The 19266-nt window shown below is 35.4% G+C and overlaps 1 protein-coding gene across 1 annotated transcript in view; it reads right to left on the reverse strand.

Annotated features, from left to right (window-relative positions):
- Positions 1-19266, reverse strand: part of CACNA2D3 (calcium voltage-gated channel auxiliary subunit alpha2delta 3) — a 468701-nt gene that overhangs the window by 268303 nt on the left and 181132 nt on the right. The window contains exon 5 of the mRNA XM_074879359.1: positions 14567-14729. Within this exon, the coding sequence (XP_074735460.1) occupies positions 14567-14729 (163 nt within the window). The remainder of the gene's footprint in view (positions 1-14566; positions 14730-19266) is intronic.

The raw sequence follows: 19266 nt of genomic DNA on the forward strand, positions 1-19266 counted from the left end.
CTCCCCAATGCATTCCTAGCATATAAACTCAGTCCATTAAAAATAATATTCTATCTGATCATGAGATTTTTTTCATTAATATATTCCACACTAAAAGATACCCTGGACACTTTTCCCTGTTTGTTATTTTAAGCCAATAACAGAACATATGCTGATTCTCTGATTGCTTTTTCTCATTAAAATAATGAAATAAACACAATTAAAGAAAGTTAGCACTTTAAAAGAGAACAAACCAATTATAATTTTTTTTTTTTAAAGTTATATTACTATGGGAAAAGAGGGAAACAGTTTGCACACTAAAGGCTAATGATGAGCAAAAGTCTACAAGAAATTCTGCACAGACACAGATAGAAAGTGGAAATATCTGATCTCAGAGAATAACTAGGCACAGAATAACATGTTCCATGTACAATATATATTTTCGCAGACACACCCCTATATATAGCTGTAGGCAACAGATGTACAGTGGGGTTTTTTGTTTGTTGTTGGTTTGGGATTTTTTGATAGTCTCAAACTTTTCTTTGGATTACACAGTGGTTATACTAAAACGGAAGAGAGCAGCAAGAAAACCTCAAACCCAATGTTTTTCCAGACTCAAAATGCAGAGGATAAAGGTAAGAAGGAGGACACCTTGTATGTTTAAAGCAACCAAATTTCTTTGGTGCAAGACAAAGGCAACTGCTTTTGGGACAGCACACTGACACAGGTTTCTTAAACCTGCTTTGGTGGAATTTGTTCCTATTGCTGCTGACTGAAAAAGAATGAATCTTTTTGCAGACACACACATTAAATAAGCAATGTCTAGCTTTGGGCACTAACTTCTCCTCCAGGTAGGAAACTGATCCACAAGGCAACAAAAAAACACTTCAGTCTCACAAAAAATATTATTTTTGAAGAAAGTGAATTTTAAATTTTTCTTAAATTTATGTCTAAATGATAATTCATACCATTCCCTTTTTATCCTGCAATATAACGTATGTTTCATGTAAGAACTTTTCACTGTTGCATTCCAGACTGACCTTTCAAGCAAGCAACATGTTACCAACACATCTTTAAAAGCCAAATGCAGCTGGATGAGGCAATGCTGATTAAGCTAGTCCAACATGTTTAACTGTCTCCTTACTGTTTCTGCAGTTGTGACTGTCTGGGGACAGACCCCATAATTTCAGTGCTGGCATGCTTGAAGTTTCTTTTTCATTCAGTGATGTTAATTGTAAACAGGTGAGAAGACAACTTGCTTCACTGAAGAGATGCTTGAGTAAAGTAGGTAATCCCCAGGATAATCAAAGATGAAGCTGAAATAACTTACCAGACTTCTATTCAGGTAAGCATCCCAAATATGACATGCCTCCAAATCAGAGATGCTGAGAGTATGGACAGTAATAGTGCTCAGGTTAAAACTAGTTTAAAGGTCTCTGTTAACTGTAGATTAAAACGTACTCTCTTCAAGTTCAGTAAATTCACTCTGATTCAGAGAGGTTGCCATTGCCTTGCTTCTTATTAATATTCTCAGTCTAGTAACACTTTTGCTTTTGGGCTTCATTTGCTTCATTCTTGAAAATTTTGTCTCTTTAGACCACAGTCTTCCCCTACAGTTCAAGGGGTTCACATGCCATTTCTCTCATTTGCCATGCCATTATAGCACCCATCAAAGTAAACGAGGTGAGTTGCAGCAAGTGAGGACAAAATTCAGTTTGAACACAGAAACTGAGACATTTTCTAGAGAGGTAGTCAGTGGGGCCCAGTGTGAACTTATCCTTATGAAACTTGAGGCAACAGACCTCCCTGCATTCACGCTGAGCCCACTTACACATATAACCAGGTAAGTGTGGTTCAGGACCATACTGAGACACTGATTCTGTGACTTGCTGGAAGTCACAGAGCTGAGCTAGCACGGCAGGAAACGTGAGGTACGAGAAGCCTTATAGTAGGATTCATTATCTGCAACTCCACACTCTGCTTTAGCCTTTTAATACTCTCATTTGAGCTCCAGTGTGTACTGTGGATATGTCTTTATAGATTCCTATCTGGGTTACCTAGTACCCAGGCCCAGGTGAATGCGAATAACAGCATTAAAGAGTTGCTGCTTCCACCCTTCACAATGGGAGCTAAAATGGTGGCCCCACATCTTCTAATCAGTCAGCAGAGAAGTTAATACTCATCAGAGACAATAATACAGAAAAAGGAAAGATAAAAGAGGAGCTAGAGTAATTTTCTACCATTATAGGCCAATGGTAAATTATTGTCACTTTCTTGCCCCTGGAAAAGTAGAGACATCATGATTAACAGAGATGTCTCAGGTCAAAGAGACTCTTAATATTGTATCTGAGATACTGCTCATTAACAAACCTTCACTGGCTCACATTTGTCAAAAGGCAAAGCCCAACCCAAAGCAACAGCTGATGAATAAGGAGTGGTAAAGAGTAGGGCTTTTTAGAAGAAAAACTTAATGTTACTGTGTAGCCTGTATCTGACATCTAGTTGCCATAGTGATGTGAATGTATTAGAAACAGAGATTAGGTCCACAGCCAGAAACAGACAGACTAGGATACAAGAAAGATAAAGCACAGTATACATCTTGTGTGGTGATGCCAACATTTCCAAAAGGCTTGCTGTTAAAGACAGAGAATTGAAAAAAGAAAAAGAAATTCTGTGAAGCTAAAACCCTCTGCAAGAACAAAGCAGCAGCCTGACTAGAATCTGGGAATTTGATTTGAGGCAGAATTTGAGCAAAACCAGATGGAACAAGTGGAGAAGTCTGTGCATCTTTGTCCAATAGCCAGTAAGAATTAAAACAAAGAAGTACAGGAAAATAGGAAATTCTCTGCAACCTTGACTAAATCAGTTAGACTAAGAAAGTTCCTTTTAAATTAAACAATGACCAAAGTTAGGAAGACAGAGCAAACACTGTGCTAGAGATCTTAAAACATGAAGACAAACAAGTCAGGGGAAGGATTTCAAAATATAAATATAGTGGTCCAGGACAATATGTGGCCATGACTATTGAAATAACAACTCCAGGATGTTGAATTTTCAGAAGCATAGTCCATAAAATCATATATGACAGTGACAGACAAGATTCTATTTCTTAATTTCACACCTTGCAGGAAAAGGGTTTTACATATCTGCTAGCTGCAGATTATAATCTTTCTGCATCCCTTGAGAAATGATTTTTTTTTTTGGTTCTAATATTCTAGAAAACAGGTAAATTCGATTTTGACAGCCACTTGGAAAGCATTGATAGGAAAGTATGACTGAACAATATTCATAGCTCTTTTTAAGTATCAAATTGAAAAAACCTCACTTAATCAAAAAATGGTTGTGGTTCATCACGTTTCAATATCTTTTAGAGAAGGCTCTATTACATGCAGCAGATTTTTTTTCCTATGCAAGTAAAACTTTTGATTAGAGTCTGCATTTATTGACTTATAGTGCATAAACTCATCTTTTAACATGCAGTGAAAATCATGCAATGGAAATGCCATTTGACACAACTGATATTCTTTACTAGTCTCTAAATTGTTCAAGCAAAATTTAAAGACAATTTGTGAAGTCTAAGTCTAACATCTACATTTGTAATGTTTCCAGTATTCAAGTAAACGTGGTAAGCAGAAAAGCAAAGACCAGACCTGATGCTTTTGTTACTAAAGACACTGAGTCCAGAATTATTCAAAGCTGTATTGCATTCATACTGTTTGTAAATAATTTCTTGAAGTATTAGCGGGACGGACGGAAGGAAGTGCAAGAAAACATCTTGGGATAGAACAAAGGGTAATGGTTTTAAACTAAAAGAGGGTAGATTCAGACTAGCTATAAGGAAGACATTTTTTACAATGAGGGTGGTAAAACAGTGGCACAGGTTGCCCAGAGAGGTGGTAGATGTCCCATCCCTGGAAACATTCAAGGCCAGGTTGGACAGGGCTCTAAGGAACCTGGTCTAGTGGAAGGTGTCCCTGCCCATGGCAGGGGGGTTGGACTAGATGACTTTTAAAGGTCCCTTCTGATGCAAAGTATTCTATGATCTACAACCCAGAAAATAATATGACAGCACACAAATAATTGATTGCCAACTTTCCATAGTAATAATAATAGTCATCATCATAACACAAAGCTTTTAAACAAATGTTTAAGTCACATGATAAAATCTATACTTTCAACAGCCAGTAAATGACAGGGACAGGAGAGACAAAGAGAGTCACAAAAGACAGTACACAGGCTACAAATAATCATGTCATGAGCAAAGCTATAAGAGAAAGAAATACAGCCTATTTGTACAGAAGAGTATCACAACTCTGTAAAAAAAAAGACCAAAGCAAATATACTAAGTCACGGAAGAATGCTAAATATGGGCTGTCCACATGGAAAGCAATTGAATTGTGAAGATAATGAGAGTAATAATAAAAATGGAATTGAAATCCATAGGGAAGTATAGCATATTTATAGTCATCTTGTCTCTGAAATGAGTGAAGTCCAAATATACTTCAAGGCTTGCAAGATACTTTTTAATCACTTCTTTTATAAATCCATATTTACTCAGAGCGATCACTGTTACAGAGTCAAAATGGTTGCTAATACTTGAATGTATTTCAAATCCAATGGTGTGGAATTAGTCTCAGTGCTGTATTAATTTAAGGAAAAATTAATGCAGATTATTATTAATGAAGACTTCTTTACCTTTTTACATATTATTGAACTTTTAATTGTATTTTACATTCATGAACCATTTTTTTAAAATGCTGATGACACAGCTTGAGACTCTCAGCAACATATTGTGTGCCTTATGTTTGTTAGTTGAGTTGACATAAACCATATCTCCTGTTGACAGAAGTGCTTGAAAATATTCATGGACTTCAGCATCCATCAGAGAAAAACTCTGCAGTTATGGAAAGCACTGATAAAATCCCTTCCTGTACTTCAAAAACACCAGAAGAGCATCTATACTTGCAGTATGAGGATGGAAAGAACAGACGGAAGACAGTCAGACAGACCTCTCTAAGTTAAAATTTATATTATTGCTTTTTTTTTTTTTTTTTTTCAAAGTAGCAGATTAACTCTTGGACTGTATAACACTGATCATCAAATTTTATTTTCTATCTTGGTGGTTCTGCTCTGTCAGTAAAGACATAGCAACATCTTGCACTAAGGCTACTACTTAATTATCTGAATATACCTGGACAGAAACCTGATAATATGTAATCCAATCACATCTTTTTCTTTTTTCTCTTCTTTTTTTTAACACCTCAAATAAAAAGGATTAATCTTTCACCTGACCATGCCCACACTATTCTCCAGCTTCCTTAAAAAAGATCTTCCCCGTAATGTACCTATACTTCCTAATTTAACAGAGAACCAGGCCCGATGATGTAAAAATGTCCAAGTAATTTACTAAAGCGCCTGTCAATTTACGATAGCAGAGATTTCATAAGTTAACCAGTCTCTGGGCTGCTGATAGGTATTTGCTAAAGACCAGCCAATCTGATAATAAGAAAAAAAATCCTTCCTAGTGCCAAAACAGCAACTAGAAGAATGCACATATCACAGAGTAATGTCAGGAGTAGGAAAGAGGGAACTGTTATTAAGGAGAGATTTTTAAAAGTCAGTTGTAATTATTTGATGTAAACCATATTGTTCACCTGCTCCCCTCTCAAATACATTATAGTATGGAACAAAGACTTAGTCAATTACAAAATTCACAAAAACATGACTGTGACCTCAAAATGTATTTCTAAATCATATGGCAATACTATGAAATATAACTTGCTTGATGTAACAAAGGATGGGAAAAATCAGTCTTTTATACTGGTAGACATTATGAAATGTCAAAGTTGCAGAAAAATGCTAAGAGAAATGTATTCAGTATAAATAATATCAACATTAAAAAGAAATCAGTGTAAACACTGTGCTAAAAGTTCATGTAAGTTCCTTAATTTAAAACGTACTCATATAAGGAAAAAGCTGAAACATGGTTCAATAGTATAAGCCCCATTTTCCATGATAAATGAAATAACTTTTCAGACCCAACACTTTTAAGGAAATTTTTTGGTTTATTTTGACATATCACTATAAAAATGGTAATTGATTCTAACATTTTCTTCTCCCTGCACAGAGCATACTTCCTCCCTGAAGAAGAGTCCATCACCTTTTAGATGGGGCAGTTATTGATATCAAGGTTCTATAAAAGGAAAATGCATTTGAATAACTATCTGCACATGTCCAGACACTGGTATTTTAATTCAGATTGGGCAACAAGCAGGAAAGTGCTTCAAAGTGCCTTCCTGAATCAGAAAGCCATTTATGGAAGATAGTTATTATTGTAGACTTTACTGTATGTAGTCATGTTAATATGCTCCTTTTGGCATTACCCACTACATCCTGCTTTTCTAAACACCAATCAACATTTCACCTTGGGCACTTCAAAGACAGTAATCAGTTCTTTTCACAAAGTCTAAGGGTTCTTCCAAACTAAGAGTAGACATTTCCCTGTTTAAACTAATTTGAGCAGACACCATTGTAAATCAAACTAGGAAGAAGAATTTCCAAAACTAAGTGTGTTCAGAACAAGCCTATTCATTTGTATCAGCATGGTTCTTCTGCTTGTGCGGACCTAGAATAACTGTCATTTAAGTATTTATGCAATATTCACCCCAGGACTTTACAAGGAGTCAAGTGCAAAAAGCCCAAGCTAAAAGATGTAGATGTCAGTTCCACAGAACTTTGAAGCACAGGCTTCAATCTCTCCACATAGAGCACAGTAGTTCAGCAAGCGTTAAACTTTAAGATGATGAAAACCAATAGAACATAACTGTTTGGGGGGAGGTGGCATGCACTCGGTGCTGTGCTGAAGAGCACCAGATTGCTCAGCCAGGTCTAAAACTCTTCAATAGTCACAGAGTTTAAAGCGAGAAACTTTGCCTCAGGCTATACACCAGAAACAAACTATGGGAAAACAAGCAAGCAGTAAAATACTGGTGTACAAAAATATCATGTCTCTCAAAAGCTTTATTTTGCATTCTGTACAAATGGAAGAAAGTGCAGAGCTTGCAATCTAGCCATCTCTGGATGGGAAGCAAAATAGAGACAGTAACCTTGTGGTGTACCTTAATAAATTAAAATTCATCTGATCCAGGACTTGACAACTTAGTTGCAGATCCATGGTCACAAAACTATCTTGCATCAATAATACTTCCATGCAATACTCCAGTGAATCATGCATATATGTCAACATCTTTTGGAGTAACAACAGACTGCACAACTCTCCGTCATGTAAGCATAGATGTGTCTTTTCCTCTAACATTCATTAGTGATGAAAACAAAATACATTTAAAGTAATTAAAAGCATTTAGAATTTGAAAATCTTTCCTCAATGTCTTTGAATTATACAAAACACTCAATGGATAACTACATCTTGCAAAGCTGTAGAATGCATTTAATTCCACTATTCAGCTGTGTGAATAGGATGAAGGTTTATCCTCTAGGAAATATTTCTCCATTATAAAACTCAGCAAGTAAAACAAGATTATATATATAGTAAACTAGAAATGACAACAAATGAAAAAACTGCTATAAGTTGATTAGTTTAAATCAACTTACGTAAGCCTACTTCCCTTCTATTGCCAAGAGATTATTTTTCTTCTTGCTTTTTTTTTTTTGAGGCAAAATTGGACATTTTGCTCAAGCTGCATCTGATCTGATCCCAGTAAAGAGATTATCCTCTTTCCCCAGTCTACCTCTATTGGCACATGTCTACCTCCTCCACCATCTTTCAGACACTACCATCCAGAGCTGGCAGAGATACACACATGCAGTCACCCCCACTCAATTTATGTCAAAATGATTCTATTTTCACTCTGCTAGGAGAAAATGCTGATCTGATTCCTTTTACCAAACCAGTTTCGGGAAGAGCTTACAGAACAGCTTATGACAGTTGGTTCCAATGGGACAGTAATACCCAGCAAGCACAAGTGGCAGAGAGCAGAAATTTCTTATCCGCCAATAACTTGCAGCTGACATCATACATCTAATTGTGCCTTGAGATACCTCACAACTTCATTCTAGGAAATTCATCTCAAAAAAAAGCCTTGTTATAATCATAAGCACAAAGGAGATCAAGCAAGAACTAGCTCAGAGAGAATCAGGAGATATAAATTCAGGATTGAAAATAGGAGAAAGTGTTTTTCAGTAAGCAAGGAAAAAGATGTAATTAGAAAAGGAATACAATGTGCACTTGTCAAAGTACTACTACAGGCCTAAATAAGAACAAATGAAATAGTCAGTGGGAGGATAAAACTGTAAGTTCACCTAAGAGTTAGTACAAGTCTAGGCCTGAATAACCACATTCACTCTTTGCGTCTTCTTGGGAAGACAAAGAAAAGAAATGGAGGTAGCAGATACCCAACTAGGAAAGTAAAACTGACCTCATTCTAAAAGGCATTTTTATTTTTTAAGAACATTTAGAAAGGTTGTCTTTGTGTGTGTGATATTTTAGTCCAGATCAAATCTGGAGGCAGAGCTACAGTGAAGATTTTATGACACATAAGGTTTTTAGAAATAAATATTTTTATACTAGAAAAAGCTCTTAGGCACAGAAGTCTCTCTTTAGCTCTAAATTTCTTACAGTGAAGAAATAATGACATTGAGCACATTTACTCTAAACAGAGATTTTGTAAAGACGAAGCAGTTTCTTGTATCCAGCTGTGATTAGAACCCATTTAGTTTTGTTATTCTGTTTTGACTGTAGAAGGCCTGCATCACTTCATGTTTCATTGTATTCATTTGTATTTAGAGGTCCAAGTGAGATATTGTTTACCCATGTAAAAAAACCCCAAATTATTCAAGACAATCAAATTACAGAGGTATGTACCTAAGAATCTTACTATAAACCCTTGATTCTCAACCAGAGGCTGTAGACACTGAACCCCTTAAAATCCAAAAGTCTAACTACTTAATTTTTGGTCACAACAAAAGACAGTTAAACAAGACTTGACACTTTTTGAGAAACCATAGTGTTTCAACATCAACTGTCCTTATAATACAAATTTTCACACTTTACAGTTATTCTGGAAATGTTCTGCAAGTTCATGTCCCAGAAACATTCAAGAAACACTGGAGTAATTCCCCAGAAATGGAAAAGGATTAAAAGTCTTCCAGGTGGGTAGGTGTCTGCTGTGATGTATCTAAGTAGCTGCCTGTTTGCATTCCTAGGGATGGAAGAGACAACTGCAGTCTAATACTGATTTTGCAGCAGTAATGTCATTGACTTCAAGGAGTTCAACCTTCTAGTTTGTGCCAGTACTTGATAAAGGAGAATTTAGTGCCTGTTAAATAAGTTAGTCAATTACGTTAGCTAGTGAATTAGTCTAACCCTTTTTAATGACTAAAAACAGTAAGAGAATGAGAGAGTAAAATTTACAAAATATAAAAGCCCACAATTCTGAGAACCTAAGGTAAAAACAGGAAGGTACAATAGAAAAATAGTTTAAAAGGCAAGGACATGTGCTTGCATCTACAAATTTCTGAAGAATTGAGAAGAGAATCTGGGCTTTTCCCTTTCTACAGACTACAAATGTAAAGTTTACCTTATCGTATAAACAAAGACTAACTGCAAAAGCTCAAAATCAGGAGTTGTTTTCAGTTGATATTGAGATAACGTATTTATCAACATCCTCTTGAACTTCCTAGATTTTATGCAACGCTAACATAAGCAGATGAGATCCTGCTGTGTGTCACTCCTGGTGCTGTACTATGCTATACTTCACTTTTCAATAGGTGCTGTATTTTAGAATTGCCTGAGTGTATGTCATGAAGACATATTCACCCTCGCCCTGGCTTTGGTTTTCATCTACATTCTTCTGAAATCCACATTTAGCCAAGTATTCATAAGCCTCTTCAAGAACTTGAGAAAATGCTGAGTGTAAACCCAACAGCAGAAAACATGTCATTGCTGTCCACAACTACAGGTAAATATGAGGTGACATAGACTTAAGAAAAATAAAACTGGAATAGGTTCTTCAGCTCAGATACAGCACATGCTTTGGACAAAGAATGTAGGATTTTAAGACATTAAGACTACCTACATTCTCAAACTAACAAAAGGTAAAATGTTACTCTATTTTTCTTTTATATGATATCAACATCTGCAAGATCAGATTTGAGTATTCTGAGGCCTTCTTTTATCATATTCTTGTATACATAAATCCATTATAGAATCCTACTTTTTCCCAACGGTAATCCTACTGCCAGAAACCACGTTCTCCATGGATGGTCGCCAGAAAGCCTAGCCCATGTTCCAACTGCCTACTTTTTAATTATATGTCACATTCCTAGGTTCTGCTAGATACACTACTAGCATCTCAGAAAGTAACAAAGCAAATGTTTAAATTATGTAAACTTTAAATCATTAATTATTTTTCATTATTATTAATCTCTTTCACAATAGCTGTTTAAAATATACCAATTGATATGTAGAAAGGTATATCTGAGCATCTTTGAAAGGTATACCTATGGAAGTATACATGGAAGATATATCTGAGAGAGTAGCATGTCCCAAATCACTTACATTCTAAAATAACAGGAGAGATAAAAAATAAGAGCTATGAAAACTCACTTTGGTGCTGATATATAACCCATGTAAATAGACTTTATTTAAAAAACAGCAGCAGCAGAATTAGACAGTGCCCTACACACACTTGTTCTCATACCCAGACTTCTGCCTTTGTACTGCACTGTCCAAACTGGATTCAGATTGATTCTGTACTTCCAAAACTAAACTTTCCTTCTAATATGAAATGAGTAAATTTCTTTCTCCCTTCCTTTTTCATCTATGAGTATACCTGTATGATTAATTCACTAAGAACCCTTTTCCCTACTTTCTGTTAGAAATCTGTACACAGTTGATAATTGCTAGTTATCAAATTTGTGGATGGAAGAAAGAGCTACCACTTGCCAAGACAGTTATTACAGAACTTCTTGCTTAATCTTAATTATTTATTCATTGTTTAAAAAAAATACTGCCTTGCAAATCCTGTGGCTATAGGCAATGAATACACTTTGAGCTTAAAGAGAAGAAACAGAATGCACTGACAGATTTAGAATCCCGATGTGTGCTTAAATATTTCAAAAGCAAAACATTATCATAAGCAGTCATTTTCAGGAAAAGTGAAGGAGGCCAATTCCATCAGAATGTTCTGCAGTTTAAATGGACCATGAGCCTTGCTGTGAAACAGTCTAGAGCTGAGAGAGGTCTCTCTGTATTGACAGACAGATAAGCACACTTATCTGTAAAGCACATTTATCCCACTTTTTTTTTTTTCTGAATTCATTCAGTATATGAACATTATAGGAATGAATGCCAAAATAGTGTTTTCTAAGTCCCATAGGCTTTATACTCCAAAGATCAGTAACTTTTTTATTTTTAACATTAATTGATGTGCACTGTAAGATATGGAGAAACCGGGGGATGAGGGCATGCAGAAGAGGGGAATGAAATATATAAGAGCACATAAATAACCAGACCAGCTCTTTATATTTTATAAAGATGACCAAGAGTATTGTAAATGCAAAACTGATTCTTTATTAAATTCACTAATTTATTTTTCCTTCTACATTTGTAGTAGGTGCATGCAATCTGTACTCAAAGATGGCACTAGAGTTACATGTATGCTTACAAATTAGGTTGGCAGCCCTTTTTATTGGCTCTCATTTTCCTTTTCAAAATGTTGCATGTTAAATTTTAATATCATAGTTTTTATATTTATGGTATTTCAGCTTTCTTGATTTCCATCATAAAAGTAATGAAATTTGGTTTTGCTTTTTATTTTCTGATTCTAAACTTGATGGTTTCCTTAAAATGGGAATTATTGTTGTTGTTACCATCAATATTTTTAAGCTTTTCTATACTGAGACTGAAAGAGCCAGAAGATATATGAAGAATAGCAATGTATTTATGTCCTATGATTTTTAAGCCAATCTCATTTAGAGCCTAGTTAGGGACTCCGAACATTCAATTTAGCAATTCTACAGCTGGGAGGAATCACTATGATCATGCAAGCTGACCAGACCAAAGTTTTTCCCCCAACTAATTCTAGACTACATATTATTTCAAAACCAAACAAAAAATAATCTAGTCTTGATTAAAGGCTTGGAGGGGTGGACATAGGATAACACCCTTCTAATAGATCACTATCTTCATTTAAAAAAAAAAACAACCAACCAAACAAACAAAAAAACCCCCACCACAAACCTCCAATGACTTAACTGAGCCTACATTTGTGCAATTTGCAAAATCATGGAGGCCAATTTCAGCCATTGGATCTTTCTAAACCTTTGGCAACCAGATTACAGAGACTGGTATTAGTAATTAACTAGAGATCAACTAGTTAATCCTTTAATCATCTCTTGAATAAGCTAAATGGACTGAGCTCCCGGAGTCTATCAGTCTAAGGCTTGTTTTTCAACCCTTTGATGAGTCCTATGATTCTCCTCTGAACCCACTGCAAATTATCAATATCTCTACAACTAAAACCCAAAAATGAAGGAAAAAATTTAGAATTAGCTTACAAAAAAAAGTTCATTTTTCTATTCTGACTTGAGAGTCCTGTGTTTAAATATCAATGATCACACTTGTTTGTTTTCAACTGTGAGTTTGACTATGGTTTTGCCTAGTAATTCAATAAAATAAAACATAACCTGGAAGCAAACAGGCATTTTCTAGAGAAATGGTGTTGTGCAGACACTTGGTTGTAAACCTATCAATACCTACTGCCTGTACCCTCAGGCTAGGATTTAATTAACTTGTTATCACCCCTACGCATTACAGAACTGAAGAAATGGGCAACGAAAAATATAAGTATACAGGCCTCTTCTTGGCAAGCATAACATTTCCAAACATTGTCAGTCTCCGAGCCGAGACTATCATGTTCATGTGTAAGGAAAATGTCAGCAACAAACTAGATTTCAGCAGTTGGAATACATTTAAACAATAAAAAAAATATTTTCTGCAGCTGCATAAAGTGATGATTTTGGCTGGTTTGAATTAGACAAAGTGGAAACAGGAATCAGCACAGAGCTCTATCTTCCCCATCTCTACAGGCCAGTCCCTGTATTAGAGACCAAAACAAGATGCAACAAGTGCCTTGACTTTGGGCTTTAACTGTAATTAATCAGCATATAAAAAAGTATTCTATACATAGCAGTACTACATATCATGTAATGGAGGTCCTTTAATTTTACTGCTCTTGCTAAGTACTCAGGTTAGTTTGCTTCTCCAGAAAAACATGATTGCCTGACCCCTATATCCCTTTGCAACCATGATTTTTTTCTCTTTTTTCCTCCTTAGCAATACTGGAATGAATTAATTTATAGACAGGCTCAGTTAAACAAAATATTAGCACTTGCACAAAAAAAATGGTTTGGTAGCTTTAGAATCTTTAAGTATTTTACAAATCTTTTCAAAATACCCCCATATTAATAATTTCATAACCTTTCAAATACTCTCTAGGAAGCTCTGTTATTTTGTAATCCCTAATTTAAGACATTACTGTACGATCTTTGGCTCCTCAAGATTCTCAAGTCTGAATCATAACATTGAAGAGAAGTTGTCATATCAATTGCTTCTCTTACCAGCCCAACCTATCCAAATTAATTCTCCTTCCATTTGTGATTACACAATATCCTTTCATGAATTACCACAACTGCTAACCTGGAACGTATTACAAGGAAAGCATTTAATGTATTTTTAGTTGTCATTTAGTATACTTAAAACAAGGAAGAGGAACCAGATAATGAGATTAGGCAGCTCTCTACAGACCAATGACAAATATACTGTAGACACTGTTCACAAACTTTGGCGCTTTCCTTCTTAATTTTTCTTTTATTACTGGCTTGAGAAAAATAAATAGATACATGCTGCATAAGCACAGTAAAATTACAGAATTCTGCTGTCTGATCAAAGGGAAGTGGCAAAAGGAAAATGAGTAAGCATGTACCTGAGTTCAGTTTGAATTCCCAATTTTTAGATCTAAGCCCATCACTCCTAGTATCTAATGTAGCTATTTGTTAGTGCTACGTGCTATCTAGCACCTATGACAAATAGTCAGGGGAGTAGAAATTTTAATGTAGTTTATTCCTCCTAAATATTATCTGAAAACTCACAGCAGCTGTGTAGACAGTCATATACAGCTAGAATTGTTCCCAGAAACTTAAGAGCATAAATCTAATAAAATATTCCCTTTCCATCTATCCTGTATCTTTCAAAGACATTTCTAGCTCTCAGCAAAGACAGAATGTAACTTGTGACAATGGAAGATCTGTTCAACTGATTTGGAGATTCCAGAAAATAACTCATAAAACCAATATGCAAATCATTGACCATATTAAATTGCTAAATTGCCACAGAACAAAAGATACTAGAAAACTGTCATATGTTAAGCATTCGTCCACTGAAATTTCAGTTTAATTGCAAACTGGAAAACACACGCAATATATAGTTAATCAACAGCTTAATTTTAAGAGCAAGGAAGTTCCTATGTTCAGCCAATGGAATGATGAATTAAAACAGCTCTTTTCTTACCCTTATTGTACATATTGGTTGGTACTTGGACATCACTCAGACTGATGTTCACAGGCAAGTTATTGAAGTGGTCATTTGGCACTAGAATAAACTCCTTCCCCAGCTCCAGATAGTTTCCTTCTTCATCTCTTTCATTTATGAGCACAGCATTGAAGTATTCATACTGCAACAGAAACCCACAGTCACTATTCAGAATTCACATTCACAATTCACATTCAGCATAAAAATATGAGGTTTGAATATTTTAACATATGTATCAATCCATGGATTAACATTTACATGTATCTCCATCTAGAATAGAAGAACAAGATATTTTTATCATCTCAGATTCCCTCTATACTCCTAGTACAGGTACATTTCTGAAACCAGACTTATAAATACATCTCAAGAAAACCCCATATTTCCTCAGATCTCTGGCTGCCCTAAAAATGTTGAGCGCCCAACAAACACCCTGAACATAAACAGCGTATGCACTATTTTTAATACAAAGCTCTCTAGATTTAAATAATTCCCTGGATAATTAACGATGATCTCTGTTTAGCTTATTTCCATCAGTTCAAGAACTGCTATCAGTGCTGAACTCAGGCCTTGACAAACTAAATGTGGTTTTACTTCACAGAAATATTAAGTACAGCTGTTGTTGCTTACCCAGTGTGTACTGACTGACATTTCCTAAAGAAAAATATTTGCTTTATGCTGAATTTTACAAATGCACATCATAGTAGGTTTTGTAAAATTAAGCATGCTTTAATAGGGACATATAAACTTAGCAGTGACTTATTTTGAACAAGAAATTATTGTCTCCCTGTTACAGATTCCTGAAGACTATTTGGCCTATTTTTTACAGAACTATAACCAGATAAGCAAAGGCAATTTAGATAAAATTATTGATTTCTTTACAACCTAGTCTAACCAGAAATTCCATCAAGTTTTGAAGGCAGCAAACAATGAAGACTACTTTTTAACCTCTAAAACAACCTTAACCCTTGGCAACAGTTTGTGATGTGTTTCTTAACTGAAAGAGACCAAAGTTTAGTGTCTTTGAAGAATCTCGTTAATTTAAATATGAATCTCTGCCCTAACTATCCATTTGAGAGTAAATCAATATAAATAATATTTAGACATAAATCTATGCATTCATAGATGATATACATCTATACAACCTGTACAAGGATAAATATATTATACCATTTACAAAGTTAAAACAGAACAGCAAGTACAAAAACTTAAAACACTTTTCACAAGCACTCTTTTCTCAGTGTGATATGTAACATATTCTACTAAACAAAAATTAGTTAAAATCTTACAATCTATACACTTCCATTAAAAGGCATAATAATTTAACCAGTATCTTAAATGGAAGCTTACTTGGAAAGCAGCTTTCCATATCCTGCTATTTTAGCTTTTAGTTTTTCAAAATGGCCAACTTGTAGTTTGGATTTTAGATGAAAGTAGAACACAAAAGAAGTCACTGTATATTAGCTAGATTTTGAAGACCTGTGTATGACAGAAATATTCAGACAAACTCAGTGCTCTACATACCATTAATCACATATAACAAAGATTGAGACACATCAATATTTGAAAATCAATTTAATGGAAATTAATCTGACATGATTAAACATTTGACCGTAAAGTTATTTTACTTTAATTGGTTTATAATGAGATGAGCCAGATAATCTGCTACATACATCTTATGAATATATATAGCTATCGAGTCCTGAAGTTCTGGAGAAAAAGCACCGTAGTCTGTTGGTTTGGGCTTTTTCCCCTCCAGGAGCCACAGGTAAAGAAAAGAGTAGAGATATAATTTGTTTAAAGGTGTAGTTTCATTAATTAAATAATTTTGAAAGTTATTAGAATCATCCAACACCCCCATAGTTGCTACCCTTCTCTATAGCATTTGGGGAATTGTCACTGTTATGGGTTTGATTCTTCCCATACCAAAACCAAAAGGATGAAGAAACGTGATCATTTCCAAGAAACACCAGTTCTCATTCTATTTGGGTGAAGTCTTCTCTATCTCTGCTTATCATCCAGGTTTATCACGGATCATTAACTGCACTGCATGCCTGCCGGCCATATGTGACAGCAGCTTTTTCAGTTTACCCTTTCTGCAAAAGCCATAGACAGTTGGCAGAAGGCTTGCAAGCCCAACTCATATTTCCCATATTAGTAAGAAACAGAATATTCCTTCCAACATTATGCCATGTACTAATGACTGTTGTAAAATGCAATCCTACTCCAGTTCCAAGCAAAGAAGAAGTAAGCTGTGTAGCTTTTCCATGATATAGTAGATAGCATCTAAGCCTGGAAGAAAGGCTGATGTTCTATCCCCTGGGAGTACAGCGATAAATAAAATTATATATTTCATGCTTCTTTCTTGCCAACCACCTTTCTCTTCACACCCCCTGGACTAAGTTCCAGCATGGTGAGGATGACTATTTCACCTTGTTTCCAAACCACTTGTTTTCTTGTCTTTAACGACATAGTTTTGTTTTCCTTTTTCTCTGCTGAACATGACATCGCCTCCACAACTGCTGGAGCTACAAATAAGCCATTGTGCTGCTTTCATGACACTTTTTGGTTTTGTAAGTCTCATCAGGATTGTCACAGAGAAATCAAGGGGGGGGTTGCTTTTTGTTTTCTTATTAAAGACCATCACTGAAAGCATTCACAACAACTAACTCCAATTTTTAACACAAAAGTTGTACTTACATATTTCACTTTAAGTAACTTGAATACATTATGGGAGAAAAGAATCTGTACTAAAATATGCAGCAATATACTGTTCTCCTTTAACTGAATTTAAGTTATGTATCATGGAATAACTTTTACAGTAATTCACATACGACTTAAGGATGCAAAATTTACCTTGCCCATGGGTTTTATACTTCACAAATGGTAGGAAAAATGGACAAATTTCAAATAAGAATGTCAGAATATACATGGAAACCACCTCTGAAAGAATATTATTTCCCTTCATTCAGTGGGTTATTTCCTTTTCCAAAGGAGTTAATTAGTAGACATCCTCCTTCATCATGTTCTGCAAGTGGCAAGGCTAGCCAAGTATTAAAATCTGCTATATTCTAAATAAATGAAACCACTCAATTCACAATTAAGGGTATTTAGGACTGATTGTTTCTTTGGTTGATTTAGTACTCACTGATTTATTGGTCTGAGTCTGTATTTTCTCTTTTCAATTCTACAAGTATGTACAAAATAATGATTTATGTGGGGGTTTTTTTAAAGCAAACTGTAGCACAAAATAGCCCTTACAGTATTAGAAATAATTATTTTCCCTTTTTTTTTTTTTTTTTGTGTTTGATTTAGGGGGGTTTGGGGTTTGGTTTGTTGGGGTTTTTTTGCAAGTGAGAAGTCTACAAAAATAATATATTTAAGACAGTCCTGCAAGTTCGAAGGATTAAACATCAGGTAACATATACAGCTCAAAACTACTACTGAAAAAGATCAGCATTTAAGCAGAGCTGTTACACAGTGGCTTCTTCTGGGCACTTTCCTTTCAAGGGAATTATTGAGTGTGACAGCTGAAAGGTGATAGAAGGAAAATTAAAAATAAAAACTGCAGAAAAAAAAATTAAAGTAAATCCATTTGGCATTCTGACACTGCATTTGAGATAATGCCCAAGGGAAAGGGGATAAAGTTCTGTTTGCTGACAACACAAATACTCTACCTGCTAAGCTCTAAGAGAAAATGACTTTAGTTTAATCTTGTCAATGGAGGTCAATCTTTAATGTAACCTTAACTAGGTGAGTTCCAAGACAGCACAATATAACATGTCACAAAGTTATTAGTCTAACAAAATAATTACCCAGGTTGGAAGCAAAGCCAGGCTCTACCATGACTTGTCCAACAGGTGAGTTTACACTAACTTTACATATAGACTCGCATGGTGAGCAATGAACTAGAAAAAAAGTATTCAAAGGAAATTTCATTCATGTAATCTATTATATGCATCTCAAGATCTAAACATGAATTTTTATACTTTTGTGCGTTTAAATTTGCTCAGGCAAACACATTGGGTTTTTTTGTTGTACATTCCTTAACAGCATCTGCATCATTCTGAATGCTTGATCAACCATTTTGAAAGCCCCTATTGTATCATAATGAAGACTTAGAGCAAGGCCATAAAAACAGGGGACAAATAAGAATCTCAGCTTTCATATGATATTAATATTTTACTCTTGTGAAGAAAACCTTCTCAATGCAAGCCAATATAAAATTATCAGTAGTGCTCAGTAGAACAAGCACAGGATCATTCTGCTTCAGCAAGGAGCTGATCGTATTTCAGATATCCCAAAGAATCATATTGTTAATAGTCCGCAGAACCCTGGGCTGCTCTAACATACTCTAACAACATCATAGTAGGCAGAGACTTATGGGGCTGTTAGGAGACTGATCACAAAATTGTTTTACAGGTTCATTCATAAACAAGAGGAGCTACAGATGTGCACACACCTGCAGGGCTACGATCTTACTGGCATTACAAAGACATGGTGGGATGGCTCCTATGACTGGAGTGTTGGAATGGAAGGATACAGGCTCTTTAGGAAGGCAGGGGACATGGGGGTGGAGGGGGTTGCCCTCTATGTCAATGACCAGCTGGAATGCATGGAACTCTGCCTGGGGATGGATGAGGAGTTGACCAAGAGCTTATGGGTGATGATTAAAGGGAAGG

This window comes from Strix uralensis, chromosome 10, assembly GCF_047716275.1.
Source record: "Strix uralensis isolate ZFMK-TIS-50842 chromosome 10, bStrUra1, whole genome shotgun sequence".
NCBI lineage: Eukaryota > Metazoa > Chordata > Aves > Strigiformes > Strigidae > Strix > Strix uralensis.